The sequence below is a fragment of the Theobroma cacao genome, chromosome 4, assembly GCF_053813885.1.
Source record: "Theobroma cacao isolate CCN51 chromosome 4, ASM5381388v1, whole genome shotgun sequence".
Lineage (NCBI taxonomy): Eukaryota > Viridiplantae > Streptophyta > Magnoliopsida > Malvales > Malvaceae > Theobroma > Theobroma cacao.
The window spans coordinates 1,824,060-1,848,853 of NC_142642.1; the positions used below are offsets into that span (position 1 = coordinate 1,824,060).

Genomic DNA, 24,794 nt, shown 5'->3' on the forward strand with positions numbered 1-24,794 from the left:
AATCCAAGGAAAACCTTAGGTTCCAACTCGTACTACCAACACCATCAACATATCATTAGCTGTCATTTCTCTGTTACAAGATATAACTCAATGTCCATAGGCCAGAGGAAAGGATAGCTATAATGAAATATTGGACATGGGAAGCTACCTACAAGAATAGGCTGTCTGTCAACCATATGAATATCCAACTGGCATTGCCGCATCTCATTAAAACATAGCCACCATTCTCACCTAGACCTTGTACCGTTCAATTTAATTCTTAATAACTATTTACAAGGTTCAAGCCAAAGCCACAGATATTGGTTTGGTTCCTTCAAATTGGTTGTGTACGGCAAAAATTCTTTGCCATATCCGGAGCAAAGATAGAATGCTGCTTCTGCTAAAATTGAATAGAAACATGTTGAAAATAAAACCAATAATTGTCCAGCCAGCAGCAAGAGTGCTTAATGTCAAAGATATGAAGAAAGTGAAAGAAAAAACCTGAGATTCATGCACTATTTATTTGATTATAAAAAACATCTAAAATCAACAGACACTGCACATTTAATGAGTATAAATTCAGAAAATATTCCGTTTGAGTTGTATAAAAAGTTAACTGAACCAAACAAGACAATAGACTAATGAGTACAAACTATGAGAAATTCCAATCGTACGGTAAAATATATCTACTGGTTGGCCTATTCCAACAAGACAGTAGAAAACAAACAGCTAAAGGTATAGTTGGGTGAGAATAGAGATTGTTGTTCTCTTTAGATAATCAGATCGAACTTTAGGATAGTGATCAACAATGACTAAGTAGTACCCTAGTGCTCAAACAGCTACATTGAGAGACAAGATATTTATGGTGCAGTTTTGCTGAAGAAATTAGTTTCTGAACTTATATGCTTGCTGCACTCAGAAACTACAAAAGTATTTATTTAAATGCAAAAGAATTCAATCAAAGAGAACCAAAATCCATTCTGAAAGTATTCAAATCCTTCAAACAGAGTTGAATATTCAAATAATTGCAGTAAAATGTTTGCAAAGAAAAACCATATACACTGAAAGCATAGCTCCACAAAGATGTTTATAGTTTCAATATTATAGAAGAAAATGAGTATCTGAAATTCTTAATTTACTTGCTAGATTGACAAACTACAAAAGTAAGCATTCAAATGCAAAAGTATTCAATGAGGAAGAACCAACAATTTGTTCTAAAAAGGTATCCATTTCATCCCATAACTTCTTCAAAGGAACAAAGTTGAACGTATCATACACATATCACAATCCTCATCCCCTCTGTTATTCTAATTCTTCACCTCAATTGTTAGAAAGAACAAGAAAAATAAAATTAGCCCCCATTCCCTCCTTTTCCCCATCAAGAAGGATCCTTTATTATCATAATTGCTTCTCCAATTTAGCCCTTTTCTCTTTAAACAACTCAGCCCACAAATTGGAAATCCAAAGAATACTAACACCAATAGCTGTAACGACAACAAACAACCAAGAAATCCAAAGCCATCTAGGAATCACATGATCAGCTCTCCCACTTATATAAAACACTCCCATTTGGTACACAAAAAATGGACCAAAAATCCCTCTAACAACACTATAAAAGGAATAAAAATAAGGAGACAAAAAGACATAAACCTTTGCAGCCAACTCATCATCGTACCTCCTTGCAGTTGCCAAAGTCCAAACATTCTGGCAAAAGCTGGTGACTTCAGCTAAAACCAAAAGAGAGAGTATAGCATACGCGCCATGAAAGACCATGTGGCGGCAAGTGATGAAAACAAAGAGAGTGGCCGAATGATGGCCTATGAAAAGGACGTCTGAAGGGAAGAAGATAATGTAGTGAAGGAGATCTGTAAGAAAATAAGCAATGCTATAATCCAAAACTAAATTCTGGGTTTTTGTGTTTGATGAGGAAAATCCACGGTTTTGGTCGGAAAAGATTGCAAAAGTGGCTAAGAAAACAGCTGGTGTGCCGTGGAAAAGAGAGATTAAGCAGGAAGAAGCTTCTGGACGGATCTTGGGACTCCAGTTTCGGAAAACAAAGAAGTAAGCAACGACATATATTATCAAAAACATGGACAAAAACAAAGGGAGATTTGGGATTGGGAAGGAAAGGGTAGTATCCATTGAAAGTTTGTCTCTTTGCCTTTTACCTTTCTTTTTCAGGGTTGGACTGGAGAAGAGCGATGAAATTTATAGGAATTGTGGAGTTGGGTTGGGTTTGATTTTGGGATGTTTTGGTGGGTTCTGGTAAACTGGGAGAAAAACGGTATACTTTTCAAAATGCTCTGGAAAGTCACCAAAGGGAAGGAAAAAGGCTGCCAGAAGACAGAAAAGGACAGGGGACACGTTTTCCAGAAAGCAACCAATGTTTCTATAGTAGTTACAGAGACACAGTACGATTTTGGCCGCGTCTGTTATCAGACTCTGCTTAGATTTACCGTACCTGGTTCCAAAGGATCTTTCATTGCCTTTTTATGTTAGCTTCAGCGGAGTTGGAGGTGGAGGTGAAGAAGTAAAGACGGCAGGGAAATCTAGTTGATCAGGAAGTCTGGTTTCTCAAGTATTTGACTTTCAATAGGATTGTATGTGCTTACGCTTATGAACCTATGATACAATGAACAAATTCAACTCCAATGACGACAAAATTTAGTAAATATTGGTCATGAATTTTAAGGGCACCAACATTGAAAAAGTCAAATATCATTAGGTTAAATTTTATATTAGAATTGTACTGTTAAATATAAAGTCATGGTCAGCCTCTAGTAGTTTATTTTATTTATGGTCCAAGTTTTTGAGTTGATTAATAGACAAACCAGCCTTTGACTTGGCCAACTTTTTTTCTAATATAAGAGATAAATATTACCATTGTGAAAATGGTTGAAAGAATACAAGGCAGATATTTTGATACCAATATTCTAGCGTAGATAACCACATTATAGCACATCACTATCACATTCACACTACGACGTCCTTGAACTGAAACTTATCTTCTGAAACCATGTATGGGCCTAACTGGGGAACTCTGGTAATGGACATTGAACCCAAAAACCAAATGATGACGGTAGACTTATGGAAAATGATAACACGGACAAGCCTCGGAAAGCCATCTTCACCCTTGCTAAGACAACATCCAAGACCACGATGAGATTATAACGCTTCTTCCTGTATTTTGTTGTAATTCCTTCCAATAGTTTAAAGCTCTCAAAAACCAAGTGCCCTTGCGCCTCCTTGCATTATATTTCAGGAGGAACTTTTATCCCCTGGCAAGATTTTTCAAGGATCAAGATATTCACTATTTTCTTCTTTTTCTCCTCAATTAGTTTCGAAATACACAAGCAGAGTTCAATCTATTTCTCCCTCTTCCACATCATTTACAGGCTTTTGAATACTAGGTGGCTCACCTTCTTCTTCCTCTTCATCCTGCTTCATGTACAAACCCAGTTGCTCCAACGGGTTGCTGCTCCCAAACTTGAAACTACCCAAGCCATCCTGAGAGTGATCTGGGCTTGTCTCATCCACTGAGCTTGGCAAATGCTCGACAGGGGCAGCTCTAAGCATGTCTAAGTCTTCAAGAAACCTAGAATTCTCATTGATTTCAACAGTCTTTTCCATCTACAAAACACCAGAAAGTGGATATTAAGTACAGAATAAGACAAGGAGGCCATTATCAATATGTAAATACAATGCACTCTACCTTTAGCAATGCCTGCCGTGCTGCTTCTCTCTCAAGCTCCCTCTTCCGTCTAGCCTCAGCTGCAGCTTCTGCTTCAGCTCGTCTTCGTGCATCTTCGGCAGCCTTGGCTTCTGCTTGCAACCGTGCCTTTTCTGCTCGACATTAATAAACATTTTTTATTAGACACGTAAAATATAACTACACAAATTTGTCCATTTCAAAGACATTATTAACTTGTGCAAGATGCATGTTGACAACCCAAAGACACTAGATTAAAGTTCAAACCTTTCTTCCTCTGCTGCTCAAGTTCTTCTCTCTCTCGACGCAATTTCTCAGGATCCCCCTTGTCACCCTGATCCAGAGTCAAAAACACTTAGAAAAAGTACAGGTCTACAGTAAGTTTCAGGAACCCAAGTTAATAACTACCTGTGTAAGTGTCTTCTCTCGAGCTTTTAGAATAGTATCAGCAAATCGATTCTTCAATAAAGCAGCCCTGTAGAGTTTCTCAGGAGAAATCTGTCTCTCGGTTGGAGCACTGTCCCCTAGATTTTTAACGGGATAGACAGTGAAACACAGCTTTAAATCAAAAAACAGATTTTATTTTTCCTTCTACAATCTTCATTGATCTTACCATCTTGACAACTATCTGACTCAACAGAACTTGGCTTAGGCTGAGAAGTCTGCTCAAGCTGATCCAACCCACTAACACATTCTGCATGAAATGATTTATTAACAAATCTTACAGGCAAAGCAGCATTTACTATTTCATGGCTTTGCCATTCAAGCGAGAAAAGAAGTACAAGAACATTTCTCTCTTCATACACATGAAAACACAAATAATATCAATTTAAAGACTCACGATTCCTATCAAGAGGATTGTCAACACTTGTCTTTTCATCTAATTGAGCTCCAGAATCTATAGCCTCCAGTACCTGAAGGAGAATGCAAAGTAAGATACTAGTTAAAAGTAATCTAGCCCACATGAAACCCCCCTTTGGGACCAGGTAAAACTTTAAAGTTATCAAACATACAATAATGAGGTCAAAGAACTCAAGTCTTATATTATTTAAACCACATAGAACCAGCACACACCTTCAGTGCATCCACAGGACTTGAAACTTTAACACCATCAGATTCACTATCAGAACTGCTAGAGTCTGAATCTGCAAAGCACACAAAAGAAAGCAGTCATTGAAATGGCATCTAGCAAGACAAGACCTGCTTGCACTGAACAAAAGTTGGGAAAAAGACAACTAGTACCCACAGGAAAAACCTAAGAAATCAACTTAAATAATACTACCAGTACCCAGAAAAAAAAAAAAGAGATGAATATATACAGGCAATTAGTTTTCTTGATGGATCACAGTCCTAATTGATATTGATGCCTCTCAACTAAGGTGGCAGTGGAGTAAAATGTGTAAACTTGAGAAATAAAACAAAGCTGAAATACAACTGCTAGTAACAACACATGGACTCTGGAACTGAAATTACCACTAAAACTATCCACCGGACATTATAAGAACTTTACCATGCAGCGAGTCAAATTAGAGTTATTGTCTTAACCAAGTATCTATATCACTAACCAGTTGATAACAAGCAGCCAAAATTGACTACATTAGCAGGCATAGTATCAAAGCACAAACATAAAGAACCACATTCCTTTTCCATGCAGTACCCAAAAGTCTAATTTTAGTGCACTATTAAGAAGCAAACCTACCACATGTAGGCTAAAGTAGTAGGTATGAGCTGGCATAGAAAACTGATAAATTGGATCCAAAACAAAATGTAGGGAACTGGAGCTTCATCAATTAATTAGAAAAACAGAATGCATGATGCATACAAAAAGGAAACGAGAGGAAAATACAGTTACCTCTGGAGCTGCCTGAACTGACAGACTTTGTGCTTCTATGGCCTGTATCCTTCGCTATCTCCACAGGTGGGTAGCTTGACACAGGAGGCTCGTTTCCCCCAATGTCAACATCCTCATCAGCCTGGTCATTCCCTACACAGGCAAAAGATTTACAGAAAAGTCAGAAGGAAGTCTCCGAACGTTGCTCAGAAGGTAGGATATTGAGCCCAAGGATTTGATGATAACCTTTGCCTTGTTGCATGGATGAATTACTCAGTCCAGATTCATTCAACAGCTGCATCAGAAAATATTCCCAAAAAGAAATACAGGAATAAATAATTTTTAGAAGTGGATACCACTTGGCAAATATATATTACTTTGAAGCATCAAAAGCGAGCAATGGGACTGATTTTTCAGCCTATATACAGTGAGGATACATACCTCAATTTCACAAGGTTCAGCTCTACACTGATTTTTCTGTTTCTCTTGCAAATGGTCATCTAAAAGCTTTCGCAATGTGAACAAGGTATCATCACTGAGGTCATCAATATCAATCTCAATTTCTTCCTCTCCAGATTCCCTTCCATTTGAACTGTGCTCTCTCAAGAAGTCAATGATATGCATAGGCATTTCAGCTAGCAAAGATTCCAGCTCTCTGCCTAGATTGTGCTTTTCCTCAGCTGTCATTCTCTTTACAGGCTCTGGTATAATTTCTTGGGTAACTGAGGTTGTCTTCCTCTTTTTTGCAGGAGGCATTGTCTTGGAAGATTCTATGTTGTCAGCAGGAGCTTTGCTTTGTACCAACTGGCCACCAGTTACTGGTAACTTCTTCTCGATATTTTTCCACCTCACTTCAAAAAACTTGTTAAGGGTATCAGCCATAATATGGACATCATTTCCAGGGGGATTATAGGTCATTGCATTGCTGAAAGTAAGCCTCACATCAGCGTGAAACTCCATGGGGCTTGCATATGCACCTGAAGTTATCTTCTTTGTAATTGTTCCTAGATCCATTGGTTGCTTGATAACATTAACGTAATCTGGAATATTCAACTTCACTACATCAACAGGTTGGTTGAAGACCCACCCATACTGATGGCCCATCAATCGTTTTAGCAAACCCTCACACTGCTTCATCAGGATAATATTTGCGGTATTGGGAGCTGAAGCATGCTTTGCAGACTCAAATTTTCCTGAAGAACCCCGATTCCATCCGCGTCCTTTTCCATTCAAAGGATTCCCTTTCTTGCCTGGCCCAGAAGCCATCATCGATGATTTCTGAAAATCTTGTAGATGAGGTAGAATTTGCCCATTGCTACAACTAAGAATATCACTGGAAGATGACATGGTAACGCCATTTGTCCTTTGCAACTCAACTTTCTTCTGAAGCATTCGTATCTGCTCCAATTCATGGTTCAACCTATGTATCAAATCCTTTCTTTCAGACTGTGACATGTTCGACAGGGAAAGCACTTGTATAGGGGCACCAAAAGTGTCACGTTTATTAGGGTTCAAACTGATGCATTTTCTCGTTGGGGCACTTGAATCTTCTGAAGCAGTAATTTCAGTATCAATTCGTCCTGAGCTACCAGATCCCTCTGATTCACCAGGCGGCTCATATGACCCACGATAATACCCTCCCGAGAACCTATCACTCTTTGCCAACATCTTAGCCAAAACTTTACCTGGGTACCCTGTTTTACTTCCCTTTATTCAGTGTAAAGGAGCTGCTGGTTTAATCACCATACTCTGCATATATCAAACCATGGGAGCAAAATTATCCCATCGGATTTCTAGAGTAACTTTATATGCCACCCTTTGAATACAACTATTAAAGTAAACTTAGGTAAAAGCTATAAGCAAATTTAGATCAAGTCTAACGGGCATTTACCCTATCTAGAGATCTTTAACCATTTTGTTCAAATTTTTAAAACTACTCATCTTTGGAAAGACCCAAATTCACCAGATTAAACCCTAGAGAACATTAAGAGTCCAAATTCTCCCATTCCACACCGAACATAACCAGATTCAAATCTTTTCCAACAATGCAAAGGAAATTAAATTGCATTGTAATTAATTGAACCCATTTATAGCTGAAATAAATCAGCCCTTACATGCATTTACCCAAATCCTGAAACTTTTAACCCTTTTGTTCACTTACTTTAAACTACCTGCAAAAACCCAAATTCACCATATTAAACCCTATACACCCAAAAATAAAAGAACGCACAATTCACATATACTCAATTCCAATCATGCATGAAAAAAATATAATTGCAACATAAACAGAAAAGCTCAACTGATTCATACTTGAAAATTTATAGTATCATTTACTAGTTCAAAGCTCAAATCTTTACACCAGAAGAAATTCGATACAAGAAAACCCTAACCCAATATCTAACCCCCGCCCCTTCCAAAAAAATCACAAACCCGGATCCCAAAGAACATATTCTAAAACCCAAGAATAACCCAATAACAATTACCAGTCTTCCACTGCTCCTTCGCTGTCCCAGTGTTCCACGAATCTCGAAAACCCTTTCTTCAATTTCCTACCCTTTTCGGCGACTAAGTAAAAGAAATAAACAAAAATAAACAACAAAAACCCTAGATCAAGAAACCCTAGGGCAATTAATGATTAATATTTGTAAAAATAAAAATAATTAATCTTTTTATTGGAATTTTTGAAAAATTTGGATCGCTAAAACTTAATAGCGAGCTAAATCGAAAGAAGAGAGAGAACAGTAAAAAGAGCTGGCTTTTGAAAGTTCTCTCTCTACTTTAAACGGGCTTTCGATTACTTTCGAGGAACTATGGCCGTTGGATTCAGGATGAAGAGTGATCGGACGGTGAATTTATCTTAGATCTCAGCCGTCCGTTTTTTGGGGTGCGGACTTTAGGACAATTAATCTGTCTTGTTTTTGTCTTTATCGAGTCGATTAAGTAACTAATAACGCGGGATTTCAAGCACGGGTGATACAGGTACAGCTGGGAAGCAAAGTGAGGTCAAGGTTCTATCTTATTGGCGGAATTTTGGATAGAGGGGCCAAATTGATGACGTGGTAGAATGGTATTGGATAATATTAGGAGAGTACACTGAACCCTGGCTTAACTTTCATGGTCTTTGGAAGGTACCAGAAAATCAATCAATAACCTTTTGCAGCATTTAATGTAACGCGGTGGCTTGAGGTACGTATGATAAGATGCCTGAGCTCTATTGTAAGAAGCAATGACCCTTACGATGTTTGAATTCTATTGGTTTTTTTCTTCAAAAGGAATATGACAAATACCAAAAGCTGTTTATAGATATTTTCTAACGTGATATTTATACTCATCAAATATTATCATCTCAATAACAAATAAATTTAAAATTTTTAAAATTTAAAAAATAAATATTAATAATTTTCAAAATATATATTTTAAAAAATTTTAAATTTTTATTTTTACATATTTTATTTGATGACACTTTATAATTCAATAATAATTTATACATCACATATCTCATATCAATAAGAGATTAGATAAATTTTGAGTTTAGAAATGATAAATATATTTTTTTGATTAAAAATATGTACTCGTGATAAATAATTTTTAAACTTTTCACTGATATGAGACCTCTATAAAATATATTAAAATCAAAATAATAACTCATTTGAAATATTAAAATCGAAGTAACTTCAAATCAAAATGAGTTCTTCTCTTCTATGGTTATAAAAAAAAAGCAATATAATAGGTGTTGTACAATTGAGTAGGTGAGAACTCATAAATTTTACATTAACAAAATATAAGATAAATATTATGTTTATAATTGTGAGTCAATGCATTAAATATAAACACTTAATGTATTGAAGTTATTGAATTCTATGAAAATACTAAATAGCATTAAATGAAAAAACATCTTTTAAAATAAAATTTTACTAAATTTTAAGGAGCACCAATAAATGTCTCTTCAACCAATCTTATAAGTATTTATTAAAGTTAAACAAATTTTTAATTTGAAATTGCATAAAAAATCTATTAAATATGATTTTAAAATTTAAAATAAAAAAGAAACAATTCATTAATTACAAATCGATAGCGTTTGGTATGAGGTTAGTGAAAGCACATTTTCTACAATGTGCTCAATTAAATTATATTACAGTATTTATTTTACAATAAATCACTATAATATAAAATTATAATACAATCATATTATAGTTAATGGATGTAATGTAATTACAGTCCAAAATCAATGCAATCAGATTGCATTGTACTTTGCAATATTATTAAATATATTTTTACCTTTCAATTTTGTTACTTTGTTAAAAACATTTTGCAATGTTATAATTTATTTTTTTATATATAGATTTTGAGGGATCTCTTTTTATTATTCTTACTAATCATGATGACTGTTAATAAAATTTATATTATCTTTAAAAAAAAATATATATATATATATTATAAAAAATTATATTAAGAAATAAAAATAAAATATATAAGATTATAATAAAAATGAAAATAAAACATATGACATTAAAATTATATTTAAGAGATAATATTATATAAAAATTAATAATAGAAAAATACAAGAATATTAAACTTGTATTTTAATAAAAAAATATGAAGATAATTTTGAAAATTAACATTACAATCCCAACAAAATACTTATAAATCAAAAACTGCAATGTTATATTTCATGGCTTTTAATCATTATTTTATATTATATATAAAAGATTGTAATGTTATCTACCTTGTAATCACATTGATTGCAATCATATTACTTGTAATTACATTACCTGTAATTATATTATATTGTAAAGTATCAAACACCACCATTTTTCTATGAATATTAACTTAACAATTTTAAATTTTTAACATTTTCCTTTTTTTTAATTTGAATAAATATTGGTAGTTTATTTTTGTAAACTCATAACCAGAACAAAGAACTGAACGTCAATTCTTTTTGGACGGTCATTTAAAGTGGGCTAGAGACTCGGGTCATTCCACTTAGTCCTTTGCCCATTTATTCTTGGGCCTAAATTGAAGCCCAATATTTGAGTAATTAAAAATTGGGCCCCATCCAACGCCGATCATCTAAATGAGCTCAAAACTTGGGAATTCCAATTGTGTTATCGGACCATTATTAATTATTTCGTAAATATGTAAAGTTAAAGATTTAATTTTTTTTTAAATAAATATTTTTAAAATTATAAGTATTTATATTTTAAAATTTTTAACTATTAAATTTACTTTATTAATAAAGTGATAATATGGATCAACTGATAATATATAAAATCTATATGATGGCAATACATCAAATATAAACTTTTTTAATTTTTTTTATACTTAAACTCCATCGTCAACTTTAGCAAATGTTACAGTCTTACGTAATCCTGTCGAAACAATATAACATCTTATGAAAATTAGGTCACTGTTGAAGTGATTAGGAGATTTGAATTATTGGCATGGCCTGCTTATCCATCTTTATTGGAAGAATAGTTTGGACACAATGACATAAAAAGGCAATTTTTTTAAAAAAAATTTTTATAAGCGAGACAAATGGCAAACGAAGTTTTTTAATGCATCATTTGGATTAAATTTATTCAAGACAATGCATCATTTGGATAGAAGCTTTTTAATTTTAATTAAGTCGTAATTTTTATTTTTGAATTAAAAAAATATTCGATAAAGATGGAAAAATAAACCTTCGTCCCATCCCATGTGTATTTTTGAAATTAATGCTCTTACATTTGACTTGCCAATGCATACAAAAAAATTTCAAACACATTAGTATCAACTTTAGTGTAAAATTTTATGTTTTGGTCCATGCTCCAACTTTTGTCCTTTAGCTGTTAATTTTGGTACTAACAAATTTAGCAACAATGGTAGAATATCCTTTGATCACGCCATGTTTGACCTTAAAAATAAAGTATGACACAGACATTTCCAATTTCTCGACTCTCATTGGACGAGACCGCTGCTAAATCACAGGACACGGGGGGCGTGGGGGGGACCCTCTTCTCAACCCCTTATTTCTATCCAATAGCGTTCCTCCACGTCACCTCACAAATCTATCCCAAGATCCGCCCTTCTATCACACCCGCCACGCGTCCTCCTTGGTTCCATCATCAGTTCCAGCCGTTCTCTACGTACCCCACTCTCAACTCCGAGCGTGTTGATAATACGATTACACAATTCACTCTGTTACACCATTCGAGTAAGCTGTACTAAAAGTACTGTAAAAACAATTGGATTCGTTTTGTTTTAATTAAGTCTTACTTCACTAAAAGATTTTAAAAGGATAATTTCACCGGAGAACGGTTATGATTTTGAAGAAAAACATAAGAAGGTAAAAATGAAAAAAAGCTATAGAAATGATAGTAAATTAAATAATATAAATATTTTAATTATTTTATAAAATTTGTTATCGATATTTGAAGTTTTGAGATGAAATATTCATTTTTAATATTAATTGACTCAAAAAAAATTAAGATAAAACTCTAAAGAGTTAAAATAATTTATGTAAAAAATTTAAATTAGTATGTATTTGACACGTGTTAAAATGAAAGTATAAAACAAAGTTTATAATAATCTATTAATATTTATTTGAGTCCCATGAAAATAGTAAATTAAACAAAAGGTATTTTCATAATTAGTACCTTAATTAAAAAATGCTCTTGCTAATGAACTCTAATTTTTAATTATTTAAATTAAATCAAATCAAATTTTAAATAAATTATTACACTCGAACACTTAACTCATTAATTGATATATTATCTCTTTATCTAACAATTAAAATTTGAATTTTTTTAATTATAAAAAATAAACTTTAAATAAATTACTAACACATGATTGTATTAAAGCGTTTCAATTTCCTTTTTTTGCCTAAGCTTTGTAACGTAAGTTGTAAGCAAACATTGATTCTTTGAAAAAAATCAACGTTTGCCTTCACGCGCTTCAGTGCAAGAAAAGTGGATATGACGGTCAACTGCACTTAGTCTTTTAAAACAAATGACAAAACACCACGTGTAACTTACTCTGGAACCTACCCATAGATTTTCTCCAAATAATAAAAAAAAAACACCAAAGGCGAAGAAAAAAAGCCACTCCACTTCAAACAGAACCTTTAGGCCATATCCCAAGGTACGGCCACGTGTGTCATACTTTCACGGAATTTCGGACACGTCCTCATTTCCCATTGGCCAGCACAATGGGCCAATCACAGGCTCCGGACACGCCCAAACAGGTAACTTTGCTTGTCTACCGGGGCCCATTTGGTTTCAACCAATCAAGTCTCGTCACTGTTTCGAGTTGTTGCCTTAGGACACGTGGCGTTGTCAGACTTTGGCCACGATTGCTGCCGCTATGATTATCGCTTCAGCTCCGGTAGCGCCTTAGATGAAAAAACTAAAACACCACAAGTGAAAAAAAAAACCCAGATAGAAAAGAGAAATAAAACCCAGAGAAAATCTAAGAGTAAAGGAAGAGAGAGGGGTTGTTTGGGTTTTTTAAAGGAGAAATGAACGGTGGAGATCCTTGGAGGGTGCTAAAATGCGCTGGGGGTGTACAAGATAAGACGATAATCAACCAGATAATGCTAAGATTCCGGCCGATCGCTCCCAAACCCGTGACCGGAGACTCAGTTTCTGTTGACTCTATGTTTAGTAGCAAGAACTTGCTTGTTAGTAGCAAGAGAGCAAAGAGAAAATACGTGAGGGTTTGTAAGAAAAATAATAGAAAGAGACGAATCTTAGATGAAGGTAAAGAAGTTGACGATGGAACAAATAATTCTGTTACTCTACAGTTGATGCCAGAGAAAGCTGATCTAGAGAAATTAACGGTTGTTGAAAGGTCATTGGGTGTTGATCTGGATCGAATGGTAAGTAATAATTATCATTTTCAGGATCCACAATCGCCGTGCTTGAAGTTGAAGAAAATGGTTACAGATAAGGTGGCGATGATGGGTTTGTCCGATCAGACAGCGGTGATAACCTCCCCGAGGAGACGGATGACGGTGGTGGAGTCGTGGGTGACGGTGGAGAGCGTGACAGACACTTGCATGGATGAAGGGGAGATGGGGAACTGTACGGACGTGGAGAAAATGAAGAATCTTGAGAAGGACACGTGTCCCGGGTTCGTATCGGATGGGTTGAACCGGGTTCTCTGGGTGAACCGGGCTTATAAAAACGCCGTAGCGCCGGCTCGACATGACACCGACGGGGAGCCGTCCGAAACCGCCGTGGGGTTGGTGGTGAAAGACGGCTGCATGCTCCTGCACGGTGCATTTTCTTGTCGTGTACGGTTACAGTTCTGGGATGAGAAGGGCAAGAAGTACTCGAGAATGGTTCCTTGCGACGTGTGGAAGATGCGCTCCGGTGGATTTGCATGGAGGCTCGATGTCAACGCTGCTCTCAGCTTGGGACTCTGAAGATTGATTACGAAATTTTCCTTCGGAAATCCAATGAAAAGCATTTCCTTGTTTTGCAGGTAAATTAAAGTTCTTGTCTGCGTAGTAATTTGTAAAGAAACCTAGACAAGAAAGTACAGAACAATGGTGCATATGCTATAGGTTGTTTAAAAAATACTAAAAATATGCAGCTTTTTGTTTTGTATGTGTTGGATAGTTCTAAGATTAGATTAGAGGATGGAGGAAATTTATAATGCATAAGGAGAAGCATATTAAGAGATAAACTCACACCCAAACAATAGAAACGTGTTAGATTTTTATTCAACTAATCATTAAATTTTTAAGACAAAATATCTTTAATTTAACACATTTATAATTTTTTTCACCATTTTAATTATTTTAAATTAGATATACATTTTAAAAATTTAATATTGCACATTCAATTTTATTGAAAAATAGTTATTCAAATCAATTTTATTGAAAAGTAATTATTCGAATTGTATTTGAATTGTTAATCGCTACACACATACACGCGCGATGCTTATTGAAAAGTTTAATGTCCCCCATTTTATAGACATGTAATGAAGGGGGTGGGAGATGTTGTTTTTGATTTCTTACGTTAGTGCACGTATCGTTAAAAAAGTAATATAATAATAAATAGAGTATCATTTTTTCGGAGAATTGTTTTAATTCTTACTATTAACCACTAAAATTAACACATTTTAATTTTATTCAAACAATCAAATTTTAAAATTATTAAAAAAAATTAAAACTACTAAACTGAAACTTCAATCAACTACCAGATCTAAGATTATGATGTCTCTTAATACTTCATCTGATTATTATCTCTCTCTTTCATAACTTAGTTTGATGGATTAAATAACTAACCTAAAGTCTTAAATTATTTACAAGTCTCTGTCGAGTTTCTTATAAAAATACTTATCCTAATTAATTTACTATATGTTTATACAAATTAAATTGAAGAAAGATTCATTAAGTTTGTACTCTAATCCTGGTTACATATGGCTTATAAGTGTATGTCTACCCTACATCCAAATCAAGTCACTTAATCAACTAAGTGCATTCGATCATACGCTATTCTATTTAAGATCTATCTAAATCTCCTTCGTCAAGGTTTAACCTAGGTTTTTAATTCAATTTAACTGGTGATCAAGCAATTAGAAGTATTAAGAACATAATAAAATAAATGACTTAAATCCGTCAAATATAAGCAAATGAGAGATAAATAAATCAGACTACTTAATGAGTTCTATCATAATCTTAGATTAAAAAATTAGTTTCCCATCAAGTCACAAATCATCATAAAGTTTAAACAATAAAAACAAATTAAGTGCTCATTTGGCATGGCTTATATTTAGCTTATCTACTGCTTAAAAGTAAAAGCTGGACCAAACAGGATTTCGTAAAAAACTTTTAAAAAAAATAATTTTTTTAAAGAATAAAATCTAAAAAAAAAAGAGCTTAAAAAAAAGCTCCAATTAGGATTTTTTTTATTTTTTATTAAAAAACATGTCAACTTAGCAAGAGAGTTATTTTTTCCATAAAAAATCCTCTCTCTCAAAAAACACTCTACCTTCTCTCCTTATCGATCTCCCTCTCCTCTCTCCTTTTCTGCAAATCATTATTCTAAGATTTTTTTTTGTTCTTACAAAAATTGAAAAAAAGAATATTCAAAATTCAAAACTGCATTCAGGTATTATTTTTTTTCTTTCTATTTTGTTTTTCATTTTATTTTCTATCTTTTTTTTTTGGGACTTTGAAAACTCTCTTTATTATTTGATATTTCTCAATTTATTGTTTGACATGATAATTATGTGATGTTTATTTATTCTTAACTTCTTTATAGTGTATATAACATTTGATGATTATGATTGAAATAATTAATTAAATAGGTCAATGGTTGTTGAGATAAATTAAATAAAAATTGAAATAATATTTGTTGATTATGATTGTTGAGATAATATTGTTCATAGAAGTGAACTTTGTTGGTAAGGACATTAATACCTTAGACTTCTCTTCTTCTTTTATGGGTTCTTTTCTATTGTTAGGGTTAAGGGTTTTAGTAGTCAACTCACTACTTTCTTTCATCTTTCATTTTTTTATTTGATCCAATTTTTCTCTTGATTTTATTAATTTATTATTATTTAATAAAAAATTATTTATAAATTATGTATTACTTATAAATTATTTATTGAACTCTTTTTTTTTATAATTTGTTATTAATTATAAACTTTAGGTTATATAAAAATCCTTTTTATATTTTTAAAAATTTATTTTAAATAGATAAAAATAAAGTTAATTTTGTTTATTTTGAACAAAGAAATTCATGATTAATAAAAAGTTATTTATTAAATACCCTTTATGGTAGTTTTAACTAAAGTTAGAGTTTATATAAGTTGTTTTGCCAAATAATTTATCTATAAAAAAGAGCTTATAAAAAGTAAATTTACCAAACGATTTTAATTTAATTTTGAAAGCTATTATTTTGCATAAGAGTTTTATAATAGTTTTTAAGTTAAAAAAAAAAAGCTAGACCAAACATGTTCTAAGAAAATAAAAAAGATAAAACTTAATAATTATAATCTTGATCTTCCAAATCTTCTTGACTCCTTCAAATTCTTCTCAGCTTTAATGATTTTGTGGCTTAACTTTCAGCTTTCAATCTGGTGTTTTCTCTCTTTTAAATCATTCGAAATGTTATTTTTATAGGCTTTGAAGTTAAGCCAAGTTGGGTGAAGCAAGTATTCAATTTCAGCTGGAATTTCCTCATCAGACAATGTGAGTCGCAGCTTTGCCTAATTAATTAACAGAAATCGTAATTGCTTAGGACTGCTACAATGTGTCAACTTCGACAAGAGTTTTGACTATTTTTCAGGTCGAATTGGGTGAAGTAGTAAACATGAAAATTGTAGATTTTTCTCTTATATTTTTAATGGTCTAATAATTGTTTTATTGGAGCTCTATAGAGAGAGTTATGGCCAAAATACCAAAATATATACAGTGAAAGTCTACACTTTGAAATTACTGTTCTTCTTTTACTAAAATTCTTCTTTCAAACATCTACAAAACCACAAATAAATTAATGACAACATATCTGAACCATATTAACATCAAATTAAGTATAAAATTAACTAAGATTAGATTGATTCAGTTAAAATAACTAATTTAAAATAATTAAACAAAATCTATTAATCTCTATGCATTACTATAAGAACTAAGCTGAATTACTATCAAAATTAAATTCAAATAACTCTATATCATAAAGTTATCAAATGTTAAATGTCTATAGTAAATATTAAGCCATTGGAGTAAAGCATGAGAGATGGAAAAATAAGATTGCTGCAAAAATAATAATCATAAGCTGAGATTTGTATCTCAAGATTTAAGGTTTCCATTATAAACCTGTAGGGGTAACAATTAGTGACATAGTGGATGATGTGAGAGTTATTTTTTAATGTAAACATGCACTTGGTTCAACATATAGGACTGTGTGGTAATCAGCTAAACGACGTATTGTCATGAACATGATTCATAAGTTGAAATGTCTATCTCAATTGAAATTGCATGCCATCATAAAAAATGATTGAAGTTAAGAATAGCATAAGTATAGTACACGAAGACTTATATTTCTCTTTATCATGATTTAAAAAGTTATAAAATAAAAAAAAAACAACGAAAAATATTGAAAAAATCATAAAAATTAAAAATTAAAAATTAATAAAGAAAACCTAGAAACCAAAATAGTTTTATGTATTACACTTAAAAGTAATATATCAAATTTTATAATTAACAAATTCATTGAGGAAATAGATTGATGGTTGTAATAAGATTTAAGTATTCAAATATATTCATACTAATAAAAATCTTATATAGAAGAAAACAACTTTAAAATATACAAAAAATTATATTGAAAAATTGTATTAGGTAAACTTCAATTACACCTTTTCAGTACTTCAACTATACAAATAAAAATCTTACATAGTACATGGTATTTTATGTTTTTTTTCTTTATTAATATTTTATGGATATATATTTTTTTCTGAATTTGTATCTAGTGAATAATTTTTAATTTTATAAAAATTAATAATGATTTTTGTTAAAGAAAATTATTAAAATAATATCTTCAATTACATTGCATATTAATGATTATAAAGTAACAAGTAAATTTTAATATTTATTAAACAAAAATAGAATACTCTTAATAAATAATACGTTACTTTAAGTTGAAATTGATCCTAGATACTGGTGCACGAAAGCTGTTTCCACCAATCATACAAGTCCAAAGAGGCATTCTTTGTTTTTTATTCCGTAAAAGTTAATCCAGAAATAAGCACGTGGCAGCAGCTTAGGACCCAATCCCATCAAAGAAACAAAAGGAGCCCCCACTTTAAAATCGGATGACGTCACAAATCTCCACCCTTAGGATCCACATCTTTATCGAATCAGCCACGCGTCCCTCCTTTCGAACCGTCATGCTCCGTTACATTAAATCACCTTCCCCACGCGCCATTTGGTACGTTTCCATCTCTCATCATGTCCCTTTTTTTTTTAGGTATGGAGTGTGTAAGATAAACTGACAAAAATCTTATCTTCTTGTTTAGAGTCATGCTTTAATATCTTTTTATAATTTTTAAATTATTTTTATTGTTAAATTATTTGTTTATATTGTTAAAATTTAAAATTTAAGAATTAAAATTTTTAATTAATAAATATAGAATTAAAAGGTAAAATTATGAAAAAATATAAAACAGAAACACGAAGAAAAAGAAATTTTTGCGTAGGACACAACAAATAAATTGATTCCACGTAAGTATTTATCATGTTTACATTTTAAGCATATTGTAGGCAGGTTTGTAAGTTAACGTCCACGAGAGAGGTGGCGCGTGGGAGATGTGAGACTTGAAAATGTAACTGAATTAAGGGGGGGAGTGCTAATGAACAGAGACCACGTGTGCACTTTCTCGAACCTCCCTCGAAAACCTTTTGTGCTCTTTTCCACTTCATGTCAACAGTAAAACTCTGCTCTCGAGCAGATGCCCACGTGTCCCCTCTCTTTCGGCAGTGCTGGACACAAGCCTTCTTGTCATACGTCCTCCTCGGGGGCCCATCTCCAACGCTCGATCACACCATTCGATCTCTTCACTTGCCCCTGGGCCCCACCCCTAAACTTTCCTCCAATCAATTTCCTACACTATTCCCTTGTTACCCTAGCCACGTGTTACTTCTCTGTTAATTTGCCGCAATGATTGTCGCTTCTCATAAACTAACTTTCACCAAAAAAAATCGGCGGTTTGAAAGAGAAAAGATTGAGATTTTGAGGAGAGAATCAGGTAAGGGACGCTACGATTTTGCTGGCGTTGGTAACAGCGGCGGCGGAGAGAGATGAACGGTGGTGAGAAATGGAGTATGCTAAGCTACCCAGGGGGTTCACTAGATAAGACGGTCATCAATCGGATAATGTTAAGATTCCGGCCAATAGCTCCAAAACCGGTGGCCGGAGAGACAGGTTCCGGTGGTGGTCAGTTTGATAACAAAAACCTGTTGCTTTCTAAGCCAAGAGCTAAGAGAAAGTACGTTAGGGTTCGAAAGAATAATATCAAGAGAAAGAAAAGATCATCTTCAGATCATCTTCATCATGAAGAGGTGTCAAAGGATCCTGAAAGGATCGTTACTCTGCAGTTATTACCAGAGAAAACTGAAGCAAATGGATCGACTATCAACCAAAACGATGCAGTTTTGGAGGAAAATCAAGGTCCACCTTTGTTGTTTAACTTGAACTTCAACAACCGTTGGATTGATCGTATGGGAGTCGTTGAGGAACCTGATCAGACGGTGGTGGTGAGTCAAAAGAGGAAGGTAACGGTGGTGGAGTCGTGGGTGACGGTGGAGTGCGTGACAGACACTTGCATGGATGGGAGAGAGCTAGGGAGTACGGACGTGGATAGGACGAAGAATCTTGAGGCTGACACGTGCCCAGGGTTTATATCCGATGGTTTGAATAAGGTGCAGTGGGTGAACGGAGCGTACAAGAGGATGTTGACTGTGGGGGAAGGAAATGACGGGCCGTCACCGGATATAATGGTTTGGCTCGTGATGAAGCAAGAGTTACCTAGGTTTTGCACTGCATTCTCATGCAAGGTAAGGTTGCAGTACACGTGGCAGAACGAGAAGTATTCGAGGATGTTGCCGTGTGATGTCTGGAAAATGGATACTGGTGGTTGTTTTGCATGGCGGCTGGACGTCGAGGCTGCCCTCAGTCTCGGCCGTTAAGGAAAATTGAGATCAAAGGAGTAATTAAAGAGAGAAATGAAGCAAAATAGTAGAATAATCAGGTAACGTGGACTGTTCTTTTTTTCACTAAACAAAACCAAGAAGGAACAAAATAAATGACTGGTATCGAAAGGCATTTGGCATTGTGTTCACGGAACTTGAAAAGATAGAAGATGGGATACAAGATTTGAAGTGTGTTTTTGGGGTAACCAATGGAAACCCATATTCTTAGGAATCCCAAACTCTAGGATTTTGCTTTTTTATATTATTATTATGTTAGTTTAAACTGTTGTAAACAAGTCTATTTAGGTTGGCAAAGCAGGATTTGCTGGCATCTGCTACAAACTTTTCTTTTTATTAGGACAAGAAGCGGGACAGGTGGAGGAAGCTACTGGATAGAATGAAAACTACCCATACCCATACCCATGCCCAAACCCAAACCCAAACTCAAACTCAAACCCAGACCCAAACCCAAACCCATGCACATAGTACTTTTTTTTTCTTTTATTTTAGTGAAAGAACACAACTATGTCGCGATAAACAAGCTACATCCAGTCTAGGTAAAATTCAAGAACGTAACTAGCTTTTAGTGTGTTGTCAGAAAATTAAAGTACTGATGATGAGCTGTTTTACTTTTTTCTTGCGTTGTTGTTCTTTTGCCAGGTGGGTAGATGGGGGAGTACTACAGTTGGTCCACTAATTGAATTCATCAGTTTTTGGTTGTGATGAGGATTGGCTGGTTGTATATTGGGTTGTCGCCTTGATCCCTTTTTGCTCTTGTGCTTGATGCACAAGGAGTTATCTCTCCCTTTCCCTAGGCAAAAATGTGGTTTCAATTCCTGTTCAGCCATTCACCTAGCTAGACCTAGGATCCCAAACTAATAAAAGAGAGCTAAGAAAACTTAAATGTTTCTTGCAATAGACCACCCACCACATTGTGAAAGCAAAATTTCTGAACACAAATTATTGGTTGTTCCCATAATACAATATTAGAGTAGTCCTCTCCTTAAGCTTAGGACCTAACTATTCAAAGCTAAAAAGTGTCTTTGTCACAAGCAAATGCAATAAGAGTTGAAAGCACACTCACATTGGTCAAAGTACACCAAGTTTAAGAAGTATGCTAAACATTCTCATACTAGGTCATTCATAGCTCTTTGTCAAACTCTGTCTTCAAAACTATTTGTTATGTAGTATTTTTCTATCATGTATGTAGTGTAAAATAAAGGTGGAATAAGTGTAGTTAATAATTATTTTTTGCATTTTATACTTTTGTCTTATATGTATATACGTATATATAAATAAATAATTATATAAAAAAAGTCTGTAAAGTTCATCAAATAGCTAATAATTATTTTTTAACAGAGAATTGGAGATATGTATGAAGTGAAATGTACACTTTCATGAGGATAAATTGGATATGATTAGTCATTCTTATATACTTAATATCATAAATGATGATAAGAGAACACAAGACCAATATTAGGATGTGTTTTTTAAGGCTTGTTAAGTTAATTTTTAGCAAGTTCATTTAGGGCAATTGTCATTAGAAAAAAGTTTTTTCTTTTGTCTTTTGTTTTCTTTATTTAGAATGGCTAAGAAATGATGATGCAATTCTTCTTTTTTTGGGAGTTAACGGATAAGCCTATAATATGTGGGAAACATGGTACATGATGTTAGACCACTAATCAATTCACATTATGAACATAGAAAAGCTAGGACATAGGAGATGATTGGTCGAATTCTTAATTATGAAAATGCACCTAGCTAGCTTTATTCATATGCCCATACAAATAGGACTGCATGCATACATGCAAAAATTTTATGACGGTCTCTGATAAGGATAATTGAACTTATCCATTACCACTGTTGTGTTTTTTTATTCTAAAGGGTAGAAACACTTTCTAGTTGAAATTTCATTCTTTCTTTAGAGAACCCATGATGAATTCATGAAAAATACCTATAATTAGACGAGTCGAGAGGTTCAATCAAAATGGTGAGTTGATTTAATAAATATTTCCCTATAATTGACTTTGATTGTCTTTAAACAAATTATAAATCGTGTTATTCGTATAAAATTTAATTCGATTCGTTTAATAAATGTGTTAGACATATAGTGTCGAATTTTGTATTTAATAAATAAATATATTTATGTACATGTTTAAGATTTTGATATATTTAAATATTGTATTGTGTTTATATTTCTTGATATAACTGATAATAACTTATATTTACATGACCTAGTTATTATAGGTAAAGACGAATTGTTACGTCTAAAATAATAATTAAGTTTATTTTACCACTGTGATCTGATATAAGGTTGGGATCTAACTTTCTTTTTATCTTTGACTACTTCAAGAAACGCCTGCTTATGTCTTCACCAATATTATAGTATTGTTTCTCCCCTCGGGTGAATTCAGTCTCTATTTTCTAACAATATTTCCTTAATGTGGCAAGGTTTTCTAATCAAAGGCCGACGTCAAAGGATCAGAAAGAAACAACTGAATGTGTACAGTTTTACTCCTGGAAGTGTACATATGGTACGTAACTGTTGAACTTAGAGAATTATAAACGTAGTGCTGAATAATTTCATTGCCATGGCAAGCTGCCTTAGATGAAGAGTTGAAAGCCCAGATTTTTGGACTGAACATCGATCAACTTCACCAAGCGAAAGGTTCATGCACGTTTGGGTGGAAGATTGACGATGAGGCCTAATCAGTTATCTGCTAAAACAAGTTTAAAAATAGATATGCTACTAGAAGAACATGGATTGAATTAATGCTATATATATGTAGCAATGTATGTATAATCAAGGCTGGTATGTTACTTTTAAGCCTCTTTTAGAAGAAGAAAGATATATATAAAAGGATTTCTGCTGTGCAATTTTTATGCTTCTTAATTTCCAGCCATTGGATTAATTCAAAGTTTGGCTTAACTCTTTTTCATTACAATTTGAAGTTTGAGCTAACAATAAATAATTAATGATACATTACAGAGTGAACTCTTTGACAGAGGAGTTCGTCATTTCGTAAAATCTCTATATAGGGAGATTAGATTTTTTCTCTCTATTGTAGAAAATCACTGAATGTACTGTTATCAACAAATACTGTATACTTAATTTCGATTAAAAGATTCCTTTCGATGATTATTAATAATAATTTACGGCTACTTAAAAAAACCTAATTAGTGATTTCATCTTGTTAATGCACATCTATCTGGCTTCAAACTTCATGGCTAGTTCCTGGATGTAGTGATTTAAACGTATTTATTTAATCAATAAAATTTTCTTGATAACAAATTAAGAGATAAATTGGCATAACCATAATCTAATCTTGATAAATGTATTTAGTATAATCAAATCTTAGTGTTCGGGCAAGTCAACATCATGGGTCTTACCTAAGATGCTACCCGATCTAAACATATCAAACAATATCCAAAAAGTAATATTCAGTGTCAGGTGAGTCACTTGCCTGGGTATATATTTTATCATAAAAGATGTATAATTTCTTTGGGTTTGTCATGGAATCGATTTCAAAATTTTATAATTACTCATGGGGTTCACTTTGCGTGACATGGAGCCCAACAATTACTTGATGGACCAAAGTTTAAGAATTTTTTTTCAACATCCTAAAATATAACATAAGGGATGTTGGTCTTGTCATGATGTACACTTTCTCCCTTCTCCTCACTGCCAATGCTTTGTGTTTTTTCCATGCTTCAAACAACTCCAAGCAACCCAAAGATAATCAATGAGAGTTTTAAAAGGTAATTCGAATTCTTTTGAGAGTATTTTTTTTTTAAAAAAATGCTTTAACTATCCAATGGTTTTAAAATCAGAATCTTTATGATTAATTTGATATGGCGATATCGAGAAAAAAAATTGATATGTTGATACAAATATCCTCAACGATGTATATCAAAATCTTGAATTGAGATTCTTAAATACTTCAAAAAAAGATTATGAGATATTAAATTATGTACTACATAAATACTTCTCAATTTCTTCCTAATTATATGTTCATCAATGTAATTATTAGAAGTGAGTAAAAGTAGGTTAAAACTGACTTAATCAACATAATTGATAAAAGTAGGTTCATTTAGTTCGGTTAATTAGATTAGAATAATTAATTCGGTTAAAGAAGTTGGTTTAGTCTAGTTGGTTCAATTAAAAAGAAATTTTAAGTTGTTTAACTAAATCAATTGACTTTATATTTGTTATTTTTAAATAATAAGTCTTGCATACATGTATCTTACTCACACAACTTCTCCATTACGCATATATAAATTAAGGACTTAAATTGCACTAAACAAATGACAAATAGTACATTATTTCATTAGTCAATCTTCTTTTTTTGTTGATTATAAATTTCATCTGTTTGTTTTTATGTATATAAATATATAAACCATACTAAATATTCAGTTTTCCTATGCAACAAAAAAATCAATTTATATTTTTATCAATTTTTATTAAAATATTAATATCAATATATCATTGATATAATCATACAAAATACTTATAAAAAAAATTAAATACAATGCAAAACTAATATTCATAAAATTATTTCCATCACTTTTTTATAAGAATTTTTTTATTCACAAAATAT

General features: G+C 32.9%; 4 protein-coding genes across 5 annotated transcripts; 2 read left to right on the plus strand and 2 right to left on the minus strand.

Annotated features, from left to right (window-relative positions):
* Window positions 1-1,187: 1,187 nt before the first annotated feature.
* LOC18600942 (DNA-binding storekeeper) lies at window positions 1,188-2,548 on the minus strand. The gene has a single exon (XM_007031698.3). The coding sequence runs from the start codon at window positions 2,119-2,121 to the stop codon at window positions 1,378-1,380; it is 744 nt and encodes a 247-aa protein (XP_007031760.2). The 5' UTR covers window positions 2,122-2,548; the 3' UTR covers window positions 1,188-1,377.
* Window positions 2,549-2,815: 267 nt separating this feature from the next.
* Window positions 2,816-8,274, minus strand: LOC18600943 (transcription factor GTE8). The gene is made up of 11 exons (XM_018119897.2): window positions 8,003-8,274; window positions 5,961-7,268; window positions 5,766-5,814; window positions 5,541-5,672; window positions 4,763-4,833; window positions 4,530-4,602; window positions 4,302-4,382; window positions 4,097-4,212; window positions 3,956-4,022; window positions 3,692-3,822; window positions 2,816-3,609 (listed from the first exon to the last, which is right to left on the minus strand). The coding sequence occupies exons 2-11, from the start codon at window positions 7,185-7,187 to the stop codon at window positions 3,340-3,342; spliced, it is 2,217 nt and encodes a 738-aa protein (XP_017975386.1). The 5' UTR covers window positions 7,188-7,268; window positions 8,003-8,274; the 3' UTR covers window positions 2,816-3,339.
* Window positions 8,275-12,616: 4,342 nt separating this feature from the next.
* On the plus strand, window positions 12,617-23,073 carry LOC18600944 (uncharacterized). Of its 2 annotated transcripts, none has more exons than XM_088805582.1 (2): window positions 12,617-13,982; window positions 22,648-23,073. In XM_088805582.1, exon 1 carries the CDS (start codon window positions 13,015-13,017, stop codon window positions 13,921-13,923), a length of 909 nt encoding a protein of 302 aa, XP_088661708.1. In that variant the 5' UTR covers window positions 12,617-13,014; the 3' UTR covers window positions 13,924-13,982; window positions 22,648-23,073. The 2 variants fall into 2 exon arrangements, with proteins under 2 accessions (XP_088661708.1, XP_007031771.2); XM_007031709.3 differs by lacking the exon at window positions 22,648-23,073 and adding an exon at window positions 16,633-16,782.
* LOC18600945 (uncharacterized) lies at window positions 18,873-20,210 on the plus strand. The gene has a single exon (XM_088805583.1). It carries the CDS (start codon window positions 19,306-19,308, stop codon window positions 20,191-20,193), a length of 888 nt encoding a protein of 295 aa, XP_088661709.1. The 5' UTR covers window positions 18,873-19,305; the 3' UTR covers window positions 20,194-20,210.
* Window positions 23,074-24,794: the final 1,721 nt, after the last annotated feature.